This window comes from Dreissena polymorpha, chromosome 6 (genome assembly GCF_020536995.1).
Source record: "Dreissena polymorpha isolate Duluth1 chromosome 6, UMN_Dpol_1.0, whole genome shotgun sequence".
NCBI lineage: Eukaryota > Metazoa > Mollusca > Bivalvia > Myida > Dreissenidae > Dreissena > Dreissena polymorpha.
In genome coordinates, this window is record NC_068360.1 from 6,176,572 (window position 1) to 6,191,098 (window position 14,527).

General features: G+C 35.1%; 1 protein-coding gene across 7 annotated transcripts in view; it reads right to left on the minus strand.

The window, feature by feature from the left end:
- Positions 1-3,547: 3,547 nt before the first annotated feature.
- LOC127835267 (dedicator of cytokinesis protein 9-like) overlaps positions 3,548-14,527 on the minus strand; it is a 176,169-nt gene continuing 165,189 nt past the window's right edge. For all 7 annotated transcript variants that reach the window (XM_052361610.1, XM_052361611.1, XM_052361609.1 and 4 more), the window contains 4 exons: positions 13,034-13,224; positions 11,785-11,885; positions 11,221-11,359; positions 3,548-7,110 (listed from right to left, as the gene is read on the minus strand). In XM_052361610.1, coding sequence (XP_052217570.1) covers positions 7,024-7,110; positions 11,221-11,359; positions 11,785-11,885; positions 13,034-13,224 — 518 coding nt within the window. In that variant the 3' untranslated portion in view covers positions 3,548-7,023. The remainder of the gene's footprint in view (positions 7,111-11,220; positions 11,360-11,784; positions 11,886-13,033; positions 13,225-14,527) is intronic.

A 14,527-nucleotide genomic window follows, 5' to 3' on the forward strand; every position in this document is an offset into this window, starting at 1 on the left:
AATTCTTTTATTGGTCGTAACATGAGATTCTTCAACTGAATATTTGCAAAAATCACATAGCTGTATAATTGATGGACTTTACGTGTGCGTCATATTAATCAATTATAAATGCTTACTGGATTACAAATTAAATCAGACAAAAAACTTTTAAACAAGCAATTTCGTTGAATTGATATAACCCCCAATATGCTTCAAAGGGCCATAACTCCTTTATTATCCAATGGTGTACAATGCCATCTGGCATGCATCATCTTCTTATCCATATATATACTCATACCAAGTTTCAATGAAATCCGCCAAAGCACTTCCAAGATATGGCTCCGGACACAACTAGAGCTTTGTCACAGATTTGACGAAGCCCCCCACATGCCGCATTGACACATAATATTTTGCATGTCATCTTCACAAAAAACAGCGGACACTATTCTCAATTTTTAAAACGCACTAAGTGACCCATTGACCTAGTTTTTGACCCAGAAAGGCCAATGTTCTAACTTGGCCTTAAGATCATCTCCATAAAACTTCTGACCAAGTTTGGTGAAGATCGGATGTAAACTACTTGAATTAGAGAGCGGAGACCATGCTGAATGTTAAAAAATGCACTAAGTGACCCCGTGACCTAGTTTTAGGCCCGGATTGGCCCATGTTCAAACTTGTCCTAGAGATCATTTAGATAAAACATGTGACCAAGTTTGGTGAGGATTGGATGAAAACTACTTGAATTAGGGAGCAGACAACATGGTGATGTTTAAAACGCACTAAGATACCCTGTGACCTAGTTTTTGACCAGGCATGACCCATATTAAAATTTGACCTAGACATCATCTAGATACAACTTCTGACCAAGTTTGGTGAAGATTTGATAAAAACTACTTGAATAAGAGAGCGGACAACATTGTGATGTTTAAAACGCACTAAGTGACACCCCGACCTTGTTTTTGACCCGGCATGACCCATATTCAAACTTGCCCTAGACATTATCAAGATACAACTTCTGACCAATTTTTGTGAAGATTGGATAAAAACTACTTGAATTAGAGAGCGGACAACATGGTGAGGTTTAAAACACACTAAGTGACCCCGTGACCTAGTTTTTGACCCAGCATGGCCCATGTTCGAACTTGACCTACACATCATCTAGTTACAACTTCTGACCAAGTGTGGTGAAGATCGGATTTAAACTACTTGAAATAAAGAGCGGACACCATGCTCAATGTATAAAACGTACTAAGTGACCCTGTGACCTTGTTTTTGATCTGGCATGGCACATGTTCGAACTTGGCCTTCAGATCATCTATATAAAACTTCTGACCAAGTTTAGTGAAGATCGGATGAAAACTACTTGAATAAGAGAGAGGATATTATGCTGAATGTTAAAAAACGCACTAAGTTACCCCGTGACCTAGTTTCTGACCCGGCAAGGCCCATGTTCGATCTTGGCCTTAAGATCATCAAGAAACAACTTCTGACCAAGTTTGGTGAAGATCGGATGAAAACTACTTGAATTAGAGAGCGGACAACATGCTGAATGTTTAAAACGCACTAAGTGACCCCGTGACCTAGTTTTTGACCCGGCAAGGCCCATGTTCGAACTTGGCCTAGACATCATGTAGAGACAACTTCTGACCAAGTTTGGTGAAGATCGGATGAAAACTACTTGAATTAGAGAGCAGACAACATGCTGAATGTTTAAAACGCACTAAGTGACCCCGTGACCTAGTTTTTGACCTGGCAAGGCCCATGTTCGAACTTGGCCTAGACATCATCTAGATACAACTTCTGACCAAGTTTGGTAAAGATCGGATGAAAACTACTTGAATTAGAGAGCGCACAACATGCTGAATGTTTAAAACGCACTAAGTGACCCCGTGACCTAGTTTTTGACCCGGTAAGGCCCATGTTCGAACTTGGCCTAGACATCATGTAGATACAATTTCTGACTAAGTTTGGTGAAGGTTGGATGAAAACTACTTGAAATAGAGAGCGGACACTTAATACAGACCGACAGACAGACCGACTGACCGACAAGTTCACTCCTATATACCCCCCTAAACTTCGTTTGTGGGGGTATAAAAAAGCATTTTTCCAAGATACAAAGGGCCATAACTCTGTTATTAACACCCATGGTGTACAATGCCATTAGGCGTGCCTCATCTTCTTATCCATATATATACTTATACCAAGTTTCATTGAAATCCGCCAAAGCACTTCCAAGATATGGCTCCGGACACAAAAGTGCCGGACGGAGGGACGGAAAGACGGACAACGCCAAAACAATAAAAAACGGCTGCAGACAAGGAGATACCCTCTCATGTTATATTTTAATCCTCTGTGCTGAAGTTTTGTCACTTGTATTGAGAGATAATAAGAATATAAAAGGTATAACAATACATGGAATTGAACATAAATTGTCCCAGTTTGCGGATGATCCTTCTATTGTATTGGATAGTACTGAACAATCGTTAAATGAAACACTAAATGTTATACAAGATTTTTTCAAACATTTAAGGTCTAAATGTTAATTTTGATAAAACAAATGTTGTATGGATTGGTACACACAAATATAGTTCTTATTCCATAAAATCAAAATTGAAACTAAACTGGATGCTACACAACTTTAAACTGCTTGGAATAAATTTCTGTTTGTGGTCCCTGAGTGTGTACATTATCAAAGGTTTGATTCACAGCTAAACAACTAAATCAATGCTTTTGACACTCTACAACCATGTCAGTCTTTTACTGACTCAACAGCAGCAGTTATATGTAGTTTGTTGAAAGGTTTGCTAATATTGAAACCAAGACTGTTCAATTAATGAAATTTGATAGACCATGTAATTATCACGTCTCCCGCCCTTAAAGTGTACAAACAAAATCTGTCTTTAGCACAAGATTTCTTATGCAAGAAAATGGATGCTGATCCGGTTTGTAGGTTTATGTTCCCGCTTTTGTAATAAATATAGGATCTGGCATGAATTGTCAAATCATACCATGTTTATTTAATGAGTTGAGGAATTTTGTTAGCTTGGCGAGCTTACTTACGAATTTCCTGGACCAGTTGAATAAAATATGGTATGCAATGACGAGTGTCCAATCTTTTTCATCACATGCTTTTAAATGAGCAAATTTAATAAGTATTTACGCAAACATAATGATAAATGATAAATCCCGAATATTGTTTACATTTCGTGACGTCATTTGACATTGCAATGTCATTTCAGCAAAATAACAAAATGCGATTGGTCAATGGTACGAAAATAAGCGAATGAAAACGCTTAAAAAGTATATTACACATGTGTAAGATAAAAATATTTGTAATGGTTATATTACATGGGAAACAGGCTATGGCATGTGATAAATGTTCAGTATCATTTAGGTAATGTATGGTGTGGGGATACAATTAAAACACACACACGATATATAACCAAAAAATAGAAGTCTAATTCAGACATTTTTTTTTTCAGATAATATTCCAACTTGAAACCCAAAATAACGGCCAGCAAAAAAACATACTGGTAGTAAAATAGAGGATAAAAGGAAACAAGATTGGCATAATTCAAAGATTTTATTGGTAAAGATATAAACGTGTTCCATGCCGGTTAAAGCAAATAAACCGTATACAGTAACAAAGCTAACTAGAGTTGTACATTTAAAAACCTACATACAAAATATACAATAGTAACAAATAGTATACATAACTATTTAACATTATAAATATGTTTATACCTATCTATTCTATGAAACAATACAAACATTTTAATATTTCTTCTTAAAAGTTTGAAGGTTTTATTTATATTTGAATCTTCAATCTTTTCCCCTGTCTTTTTTATTCCATCTTATCTTAAAAAAATCCTATAAATAATACAGGTTACCGGTATTTTGTGATCTTATGTTAACACTTTAATGCCATACAAATGAAATACTTTTATTTTTAAATCAACACTTACTTAGGCTCGATTGGTCATTGTCGGCTCGGGTACTACTTACATGTACCCCGGGTACTCTTAAGTATACTTACATGTACCCTGGTTACGGTAAATAAACTTACACACACCCTGTCGATATTAGACTGTACCTGAATTGTATTACCGCCCAAAATCCAATTGCAAAATGCGCTACCGATCACATTAAAACAATATTGTTAATCATAAAAAAACTTCTCTTTAATAAATACTGCATCAACATGCTTTTGGAGTATGAGTTTCGATAATATAGAGGCATTTTAACAGACATTTGACATACATGTAAATATAATTAATTTAAAAAATAAATAGCTAACAACGACCGATTTAGCGTGAAACATTCCCAGGTACCCGGGGTACATTTAAGTATTACCCGAGCCGACAATGACCAATCGCGCCTTACTTAGAGTTATATTCATCCACTCAACTTCAAAACAATAAAAAAAAGTTAGAGAATGACATCAAATGAATTTGCAAGCATTAACATGAATACTGTGCATGTTGATTTATTTCACAGTAGATAATGTGGTTTTTATTGAGTAACTTTACGCAATTTGGAAAAAGCGCCTCTGCTGCCATCCAAAAACCGGAATTCTGGTTTAACCCGGAAAACTTTCACCCATGCATGGCGGAGTTCTATTTTGCCAATGTGGGAACATGATTTGGCAATACTTTATTCTCATAATAATTAATTAAATCATAATTATATATTTTTATGTATTATTTGAGTAATGATTGATGATGATAATAATAATAGTAACACTAATAAAATATTGATTTCATTTAAATGTGTGAATAATGAACATAGACATATTAATTTACAAATAAATTAACAACATGCCATTTTTCTACCATAAATGCAAAATTGGTGCCTTCATATTACAGTTTTATGGTAAAATTATTTTAAAGAAGCCTAGACATCAATTTCTTTCTACAACATCCTAGAATACAAACAAGTAAAGGGAAGAAATGACAGGCAGCACAGTATATAATGCACTTTGCAGATAATCACATGAGATAACAATGCACGGAATAAAATTTCACGACATCACGTGTGTCGTGTTGTGATAAAACTGGGCATAATGCATGTGCGTAAAGTGTCATCCCAGATTAGCCTGTGCAGTCCGCACAGGCTAATCAGGGACTACACTTTCCGCTTTACTAGATTTTCGGTAAAAAGGGACTTCCTTTAAACAAAAAATACCATTAAAAGCGGAATGTGTCGTCCCTGATTAGCCTGTGCGAACTTCACAGGCTAATCTGAGACGACACTTTACGCACATGCATTAAGCCCTGTTTCTCAGAACACGACTCATATAACTAAACTCAATTAAATGTGAGTAACAATCTCAGTAGATCCACCCAAATATACAAATACACCAAAGGAATGTGACTTTGGATTGCATGATTCGGGCAGTACATTTTGTGTATAATGATTAATGATAACAACAGATTTCTATTAAAATCTAAAACACAAGGCAAGACTTATCTGTGGTAACCTACATAACAGGTAAATACACAAAACATTCAATAATTTGTCACAAAGATATTTGTATTACTGTATTCAAATGTTCATTGATGCTTTAAGTTACAAGATTAAACTTAATTTTGGTAGTTTTAACCCTTTACCACTTACATACGTATTTTGACACATTTGTAGTCCCTTCGAAAATTAAATTTAATTAAAGACATAACTTACTAGATTCAAGTTTTAAAGGCTTCATTTCCAACCATAAAATACTGATTAGCAGCAAACAGCATAAAACCTGAACAGACTGCTAGTTACTCGCAGGCTGTTCTGGTTATATGCTGTTTGCACATAGCCATTTTCACTTTGCGTCTGATTGTATATTTCCTATATGGCCCTATATCCACATACTGAGTAAAAAAAAAAAATTATTGCAAAAAACAACAACATCAACAAAACAATATAAATTGTGAACATGAATATTAATGTCACAGACTATTGCATCATGAAAGTGAAAACACAGTAAACAATTATTATCACAAGAAAATGAACTGACGGATTTTATGCTGAAAATCACATAAGTAAATAATTGGGCCGAATTGATCACAATTCCTACTTGTAAACAATGTAACAGTGAACTATACAAGCAACACTAGGAACAGCCATATGCTCCAATCACTGCCTGGCCTAAAACTTTGTTATAACATACTAACTTTATCCCTATTAACTACTATTCTATCATGCTTACAGTTGACTTCTAATGTGTGACTTTTTCTTGTCACAAGTTTCTTGCTGGTAATAAATTTCAAGGGAACAAAGTCTTATTCCATCATAAAATGCTTTATATTGGTTAATGCATGTGATATATCCATAATATGGTTCTGAACTTCTCTAAAGAAGGTCTTGAATACTTATTATATTCACAATGGGTTAATTCACAGCTATTTTGAGGAACCAGTCTAACAATAAGTCTACGGCAGATCTTGTCTGCGTCCTAGAAACACACTGAACATGCCACTAAGAGCTGAGAACCAATTGAGCAGAAATTCAAATTGTCCCACACTAATAAAAGGAAAACAGTCCAGCAGAAAGCTGCTTAATCGAAGCTCTATTCTTACCGAGATATAACATGCACATGTCATGAAATCAACAGCTGGAAACCAATTGAACATTTGCTAATTGCATAGGTCTGTTAAATTGAAACCATTTCCACAGGAAGCTCTAATCAAGCTATAATTGCTCCGGTCGTGGACACACTGTTGAATACCATCATAGAAGCACGCTGGGAACCATTTCCACAGGAGGCTCTAATCAAGCTATACTGGATCACTTAGTTGACATAAAGTTGAATACATTCAATGAAGCACGCTGAGAACCATTTCTACAGCAAGCTCTAATCAAGCTAGACTGGATCCCGAAAGTGACATAATGTTCAATACAGTCGTAGAAGCACGCTGGGAACCATTTTTACAGGAAGCTCTCATCAAGCTATACTGGATCCCGTAGTTGACATAATGTTCAATAAAGTCAAAGCAGCACGCTGGGAACCATTTGTCAAAGAAGCACGCTGGGAACCATTTGTACAGGAAGTTCTCATCAAGCTATACTGGATCCCGTAGTTGACACAAGGTTGAATACAGTCATAGAAGCACGCTGGCCGCCATCTTGATCCCTAGTCAGAATCTGAAATGACAGTGAGGCAAAATGTAGCAATAATATATACAAGAACTCAGTGCATACTCTGAATGTAGTTTAGCTCAGAAAAATTGAGGTTTTCCTGCATTATACATGTATGATAGAAATAATCATGATTTTGCATGAATTTTTTTCAATATTTGGTTAGAGAGTTTGATTCAAATCAATTTACATTCATACCTTTACGGGATAAGATACATGGTAAAACATGGAAAACTGAACATGTGAATTTATCGTTTTTGTAGATACAGTCAAGGATGGAAAGTAATCAAACTGAAATAAATGGTTAACTGGTTGAGATGTGCAATGAATAGTTTATTTTGGGTCCATAAATCTTTATTTACCAATTGTAAGGTTAAATAGGAAATATGTATGTGTAAGAAGCTTTAAAGTGGAAGGTGTGACAAATGTTGCAGGTCTACTGCTCTCTGCCTTATTACCAATGCGATGTTTTACCAAAAGTAAGAAGACATTAAAAATTTCTGCAAAATGCTAAAGAATGACATAACCAAATCAACCTATCATTTTCTGAAAACTTCAGTTTACAGTGTAACAAGAGGCCAAAAGGCCCAAGGCCTATGCCAAGGTGAGCTGAAAAAGCATAGGATTGATTGTATTGCTCCCCCCCCCCCCCTTCAAATCCTGTTTGCGTGTCCTGGATCGGGAAATGTGTTGATGGTAAGGTAAAAATGAAGGTGAAAACACAAATACACTCACCAGGTTTTACTTTTAAAGTACCACTGAAGTTGAGAAGGTAATAGAACTGCTAATTTGTGTAAAATAAATCATTTCAGGTTTATGAACTTTCAAAGTGCATCTGTTAAGTATTGAAATTAGTTCAGAAAAAAGTCTGCATTACACAACCACACAAATTAACACATACATTTCTGTATAACACTTATCATGTGCTTTAAATAATTTACATGTGAATAATACCTCTGAAATGTTTTGTCAGCTTTTTTCAAGGGCAAATAATGCAGGAATGTGCGGATCACTGGGCATGAAAAAGTGTCATTCTTTATGGTGATGATACATTTGAAGTTTAAAATTAATGCTTAAGAAATAAGGAAGTAGTTCGCTCCACAAACTCACAACATTTTATTACACTTACATATGAACTGATGTATGAACAAGAGGTATCCTAATACAGAGGGATGAATATTTTCTGTTTTGTAATTTTTTTATCATTGATGTAAAACTATGACCCTAAAGTCATATTTTAAGTTTAATTTAATTTTTTGCAAAAGTACAAGGGACATAATTCTGCTCAATGTCAAGTCAGAGTTTAATGTGGGTCATGGTCACTTGTCTTCACACAATAACCCTGAATAAATGCTGTGGATATCTTGTACACAACCCTTAAAGGGGCCTTTTCACGCTTTGGTAAATTGACATAATTAAAAAAAAATGGTTTAGATTCCCAAATATTTTCGTTGTAGTTATTAGTTATGGTATTTTTAAGGAAACACTAATACTGAACATTAACCATGCTCTGAAATATCCATTATATGCATCTTTTGACGATTTAAAACCGGAAAATTATTAAGCGTTGCAACGCGAAACAATTGAATAATTTGGAGAATTCTGTTGTTGTCTTTATATTTTGTGACACAACAAGAATTGCTTATATATAGTATAAAATACATCTCTCATTGTTTGAGCACGGATGGCCATGACATTAGGCCAAGGCAAATGAAGGGTAAAAACTAAAGCACAAACTATTCTATTTATAGCCAAGCTAATTAATTACAGCTGTTAAAAAAAGCATTGAATATTAAAGCCAGAAAACTAAAGCTCTTGCTCATGCCTGTATTTTTTTACAATTATACAAATACAAATAAAATTAAGTGTTTACAATGTTTTCACAATTAAACTGAAGTAGATATATTGAGATCTAGTGCAGTGCTAACTATTCAGTAAAAGTTAACCCTTTGCATGCTGGGAAATTTGTCTTCTGCTAAAATGTTGTCTGCTGAATTTCTAAAATTAGCATTTTCTTCGATTTTTTTCAAAGAACACTATCAGAATAGCAAACAGTTTAGATCCTGATGAGATGCCACGTTCTGTGACGTCTCATCCCTATCCAAACTGCATTGTTTGCAAAGGCCTTCAAAATTCAGTTCCAGCACTGAAAGGGTTAACAACCAATTTTACCAAAGCATCCTTCTTATCAAAAGAGTGGCTGAACCGACTGTCAAAGTTCACTAATTCATGTTAATCATAGTATGTGAGTATTATTTCTTGGACATGAATCTTATGTTGATTTCATGGGATTGATGAAAAACTGAGTTCCATTTTGATAAATAAATCTTTTATGACAAATACTTTCTGTTGTTAAAGTGGTCATTATTCATGGTCTATTAATTGTACTGGTCGATGTTTTTCATTGTTCACTAGCAAAGCTTAATAAGTTATGCACTTTCTGCAAACCATTAGTACACTTATACCAAGCCAAGATTGTTAAAGGCAAACCTTATTAATGAAACCCAACATAATTTAACATGCAACTTCTTATACAACTGTCCTTCTTTCAGCTTATTAGGTGTGAAATTTATAGCATTTTACATTTTTTGTTTTCAAAATTAAACAAAGATCAAACATATAAGGAATATTCAAATACAGAAAAAGATCATTAAATGACTGTCGACCATATATCAAGAATAACACTCAACAATTTTCTTTTTGGAGATGCACATATATAGGCAAACATATTTCTTAATATTGCAAAAAGGGGCCATGACGCTGCTGTTTCCTTGTCCCATTACCTCAAGCTATCAACTGACCTTCATTCATGATGCAATGAAACCAGATCATCGCTCTACACAAAACATAACAATTGCACACACATTTAACATTGAACTATAGTAATATTAATAAAGTTAAATATGAAAAGCTACTGTGAACAGTTTTCACTACCGGGTTTGTTATTTAGTGACGTACACAAATAACGTGTGCAAACATATGTTAATGATGAAAGTCCAGACACTATAACTTTCCATAACAGGTCAAAACCATGGAAGTTATTTCAAAATGTGGTTACAGGGATCTAGTTACCTATGATTAACAAAGCTGAAAGATGAAACAAAAGTTGTTGTTTTTTCCTTTTAACACAAACTCAACTAAAATCAAATCATTTCATTCTGCACTGGTATGTTTTATAAATTGTTCTTGACAATTTAAATTAGGTTAACGGCGAGATAATTATTAATTCTACAGTGATATACATATTTATATGGATTATTATAATTATTTCTTTATTATTAATGCAAGCATAAAATATTGTGAAGAATACTATAAAAATGCAGCAGAAAAAAGTCATAGCAAGAAGACAATAATGATTTACCCTTTCCCACTTAGAAGCAAAGTGAAAATGGCTATGTGCAAACAGAATAAAACCAGAACAGCCTGCGAGTTACTCACAGTCTATTCAGGTTGTATGCTGTTTGCTGCTCACCCGTATCTAAGGTTTGGAGATGAAAACTTGAATCTAGTAAGAAGGGCATTAAATAAAATTTAACTTTCTGAGGGACTACAAATGCATGAATATACCTATCTAAGTGGTAAAGGGTTAATAAACAAAAGAATTATATACACATCTTAAATGAAGTCAGCAATATATCACACTCAACTTATAAATGATCCCATTTCTAACCACATTTTCGTCCTTCATGTGTCACAACTGATATGTCTTGATATATACATTTTATGGCCTTTACTTAACCGATAACAGCTTCCAAACCACACACTGACTTCTCCCACAAATAACTACAATACCACCCCACAGATTAAAACCAACCTACATTGCAAACATTACTTCTCCAAATTGTCCCTGAAATACCACCCCACGAACATACAGCCTGATTCCAAACCCACCTACATACCGCCTAACAGTTTCCAATCCCACCTACATACCGCCTTACTGATAAAAAAAACAAACTACAACACTCATTCAAATCCCTTTCTTAAAACCATATTGTTATAACCCTCTCAAAAATAGAAAGAATAGCAAATTAATACAATCACTGGCTCAACTAACCAACAAGGGAAGGTAGAACTGCTGTTGAATTAAAAAAACAGTTGTTTTTTTTCAAAACTTACTGTTTCTCCAAACATATTTGACAGCCTATTAACAATCTCATTGAAGCCAGCCTTGAGAGATTCATGGTACTCTTTCTGTTCAGTGGTGATCAACTTGGCATTCAGATCTAGCGAATCGTTGCATACACTCACAAAATCCCTGGAAAAAAAAAAATTGTTTATTAAAATTATGTAGCAAATTAATATCTTCAAACATGAATTAAGTAATAAGACTTAAATGATTTTAAAAATGTACTTTTACAAAATAAAAAAAGCGCCCATCAAACTTTGGTATCACATATACTATCAGGGCAGTTGATTCAATATATATGTACATAAATATAGACATAAAAGATAACCTAATATGATTTAATTTAAGTGACAAAATAATTCACATGTTATCATTAAGTTTAAGAAGGAAAGAGTTTCACATATTTAAGAATCGTTTGTTTTTATAGAATCTCTCAATCAAAATGAATCTTTTTACATATTGGTTAATCACAAAGAAATACTTTAAACAATTCTGGTAGACATAATGTTTACATAATCATGCATCCTTGAACAAATTTCTGACAGCAAAATTACCTGAATATGGACTTCAAGGTTTCAACACGGTCAGGAGGGTAATTTGCAATTTTGTCTTCTGCCAGGAAGGCCTCAGCATACGCCAGCGGTCCAGCGTTTACCTGGGAGACAAATAAACATCATGTTGGACAGGGGAGACAATAAAACATCATGTAGAACAGGGGAGACAATAAAACATCATGTAGGACAGGGGAGACAATAAAACATCATGTAGGACAGGGGAGACAATAAAACATCATGAAGGACAGGGTCGTCAAGAAAACATTATGTACAACAGGGAAGACAAAAACACATCATATTCGACAGGGGAGACCATAATACATCATGTAGGACAAGGGAGATAATAATACATCATGTAGGACAGGGGAGACAATAAAACATCACGAAGGACAGGGCAGTCAATAAAACATTATGTACAACAGGGGAGACAATAATACAGCACAAAAAACAGGGGAGACAATAATACATCATGTAGGACAGGGGAGACAATAATACATTATGTAGGACAGGGGAGACAATAAAACATCATGTAAGACAGGGGAGACAATAAAACATCATGTAAGACAGTGGAGAAAACAAAACATCATGTAAGACAGGGGAGACAATAATACATCATGCAGGACAGGGGAGACAAAACTATAATTTAGGAATGGGGAGACAATAAAAGATTGTGTAGGACAGGGCAGACAAGAAAACATCATGTAGGACAGAGCAGACAAGAAAACATCATGTGGGATAGGGCAGACAAGTAAACATCATGTAGGACAGGGGAGAAAATAAACATCAAGTAGGACAGTGCAGACAAGAAAACACCATGTACAACAGGGCAGACAAAAAACACATCATGTAGGGCAGGGGAGACACAAAAACATCATGTAGGCCAAGGGGGAAACATTTATACATCATGTAAGACAGAGGAGACAAAAAATATGTAGGAAGGGGAGACAATAAAACATCATGTAGGTCAAGGGAGACAAAAATACATCATGTAGGGCAGGGGAGACAAAAAATATCATGTAGGAATGAGGAGACAACAAAACAACATGTTGGACAGGGGAGAAAATAAAACATCGTGTAAAACAGGGGAGGCAATAAAACATCATGTACCACAGGGAAGATAATACAACATCATGTGCCACAGGGAAGTCATTACAACATCAAATACAACAGGGGAGACAACACAACATCATGAACCACAGGGGAGACAATCCAACACTGTGGTACTGACTCTATGGTCACACACACTCACCTGTGTACTGACACTGCCCTGCAGTTTGAGCTGTAGTTTCTTCATGTCAGGCAGAGCAAGGTCAACAACCTCACGCAGATCTGCGACCTTTGCGTTCATCTCGTCTATCGCAACCTCGATAGGAGACAGGACACATTCTGTCTTGTCACTCACCTCAATGCGCTTCTTCACAAATGGGAAACTGTGTGAGGCTGGAGATATAAATAAAATGGAAAACTGTGTGAGGCTTGAATCGTGAAAAAAAAAGTGAAACAGTGTGAGGCTGGAAACATGAATAAAAGAGGGCCATGATGGCCCTGAATCACTCACCTGACTAACCAAAATACAATTCCTACCCAGTTTTCATCAAGATAAACATTCTGACCAAATTTCATAAAGATTGGATGTAAACTGTGACCTCTTTTGTCTACACAAGGTTTTTCTAATCTTTGACCTATTGACCTAGTTTTTTACCCCAGGTGACCCAAATACAATCCCAACCCAGAATTAATCAAGATAATCATTCTGATCAAATTTTATAAAGATTGGATGAAAACGGTGACCTCTATTGTCTACACAAGGTTTTTCTATTATTTGACCTAGTGACCTAGTTTTTGACCTCAGATGACCAAAATACAATCCCAACCCCGATTTCATCAAGAAAAACATTCTGACCAAATTTCATGAAGATTGGATGAAAACTGTGACCTCTATTGTCTACACAAGGTTTTTCTATTATTTGACCTAGTAACCTAGTTTTTGACCCAAGATGACCCAAATACAATCCCAACCCAGATTTCATCAAGATAAACATTCTGACCAAATTTCATAAAGATTGGATGAAAACTGCGACCTCTATTGTCTATACAAGGTTTTTCTATTATTTCACCTAGTGACCTAGTTTTTTACCTAGTGACCTAGATTTTGACCCGATAAGACCCAAATACAATCCCAACCCAGATTTTATCAAGATAAACATTCTGACCAAATTTCACAAAGATTGGATGACAACTGTGACCTCTACTGTCTACACAAACAAATTGTTGACGGTTTTTCTATTATTTGAAATAGTGACCTTGTTTTTGACCTCAGATGACCCAAATACAATCCAAATCCAGATTTCATCAAGATAAACATTCTGACCAAATTTCATAAAGATTGGATGAAACTGCGACCTCTTTTGTCTACACAAGGTTTTTTTATTATTTGACCTAGTTTTTGACCTAGTGACCTAGTTTTTGACCCCAGATGACCCAAATACAATCCCAACCCAGATTTCATCAAGATAAACATTCTGACGAAATTTCATAAATATTGGATGAAAACTGTGACCTCTACTGTCTGCACAAACAAATTGCTGATGATTTTTTTAATTATTTGACCTAGTCACCTAGTTTTTGACCCCAGATGACTCAAATACAATCTCAACCCAGATTACATCAAGATTAACATTCTGACCAAATTTCATAAAGATTGAATGAAAACTGTGACCTCTATTGTCTACACAAGGTTTTT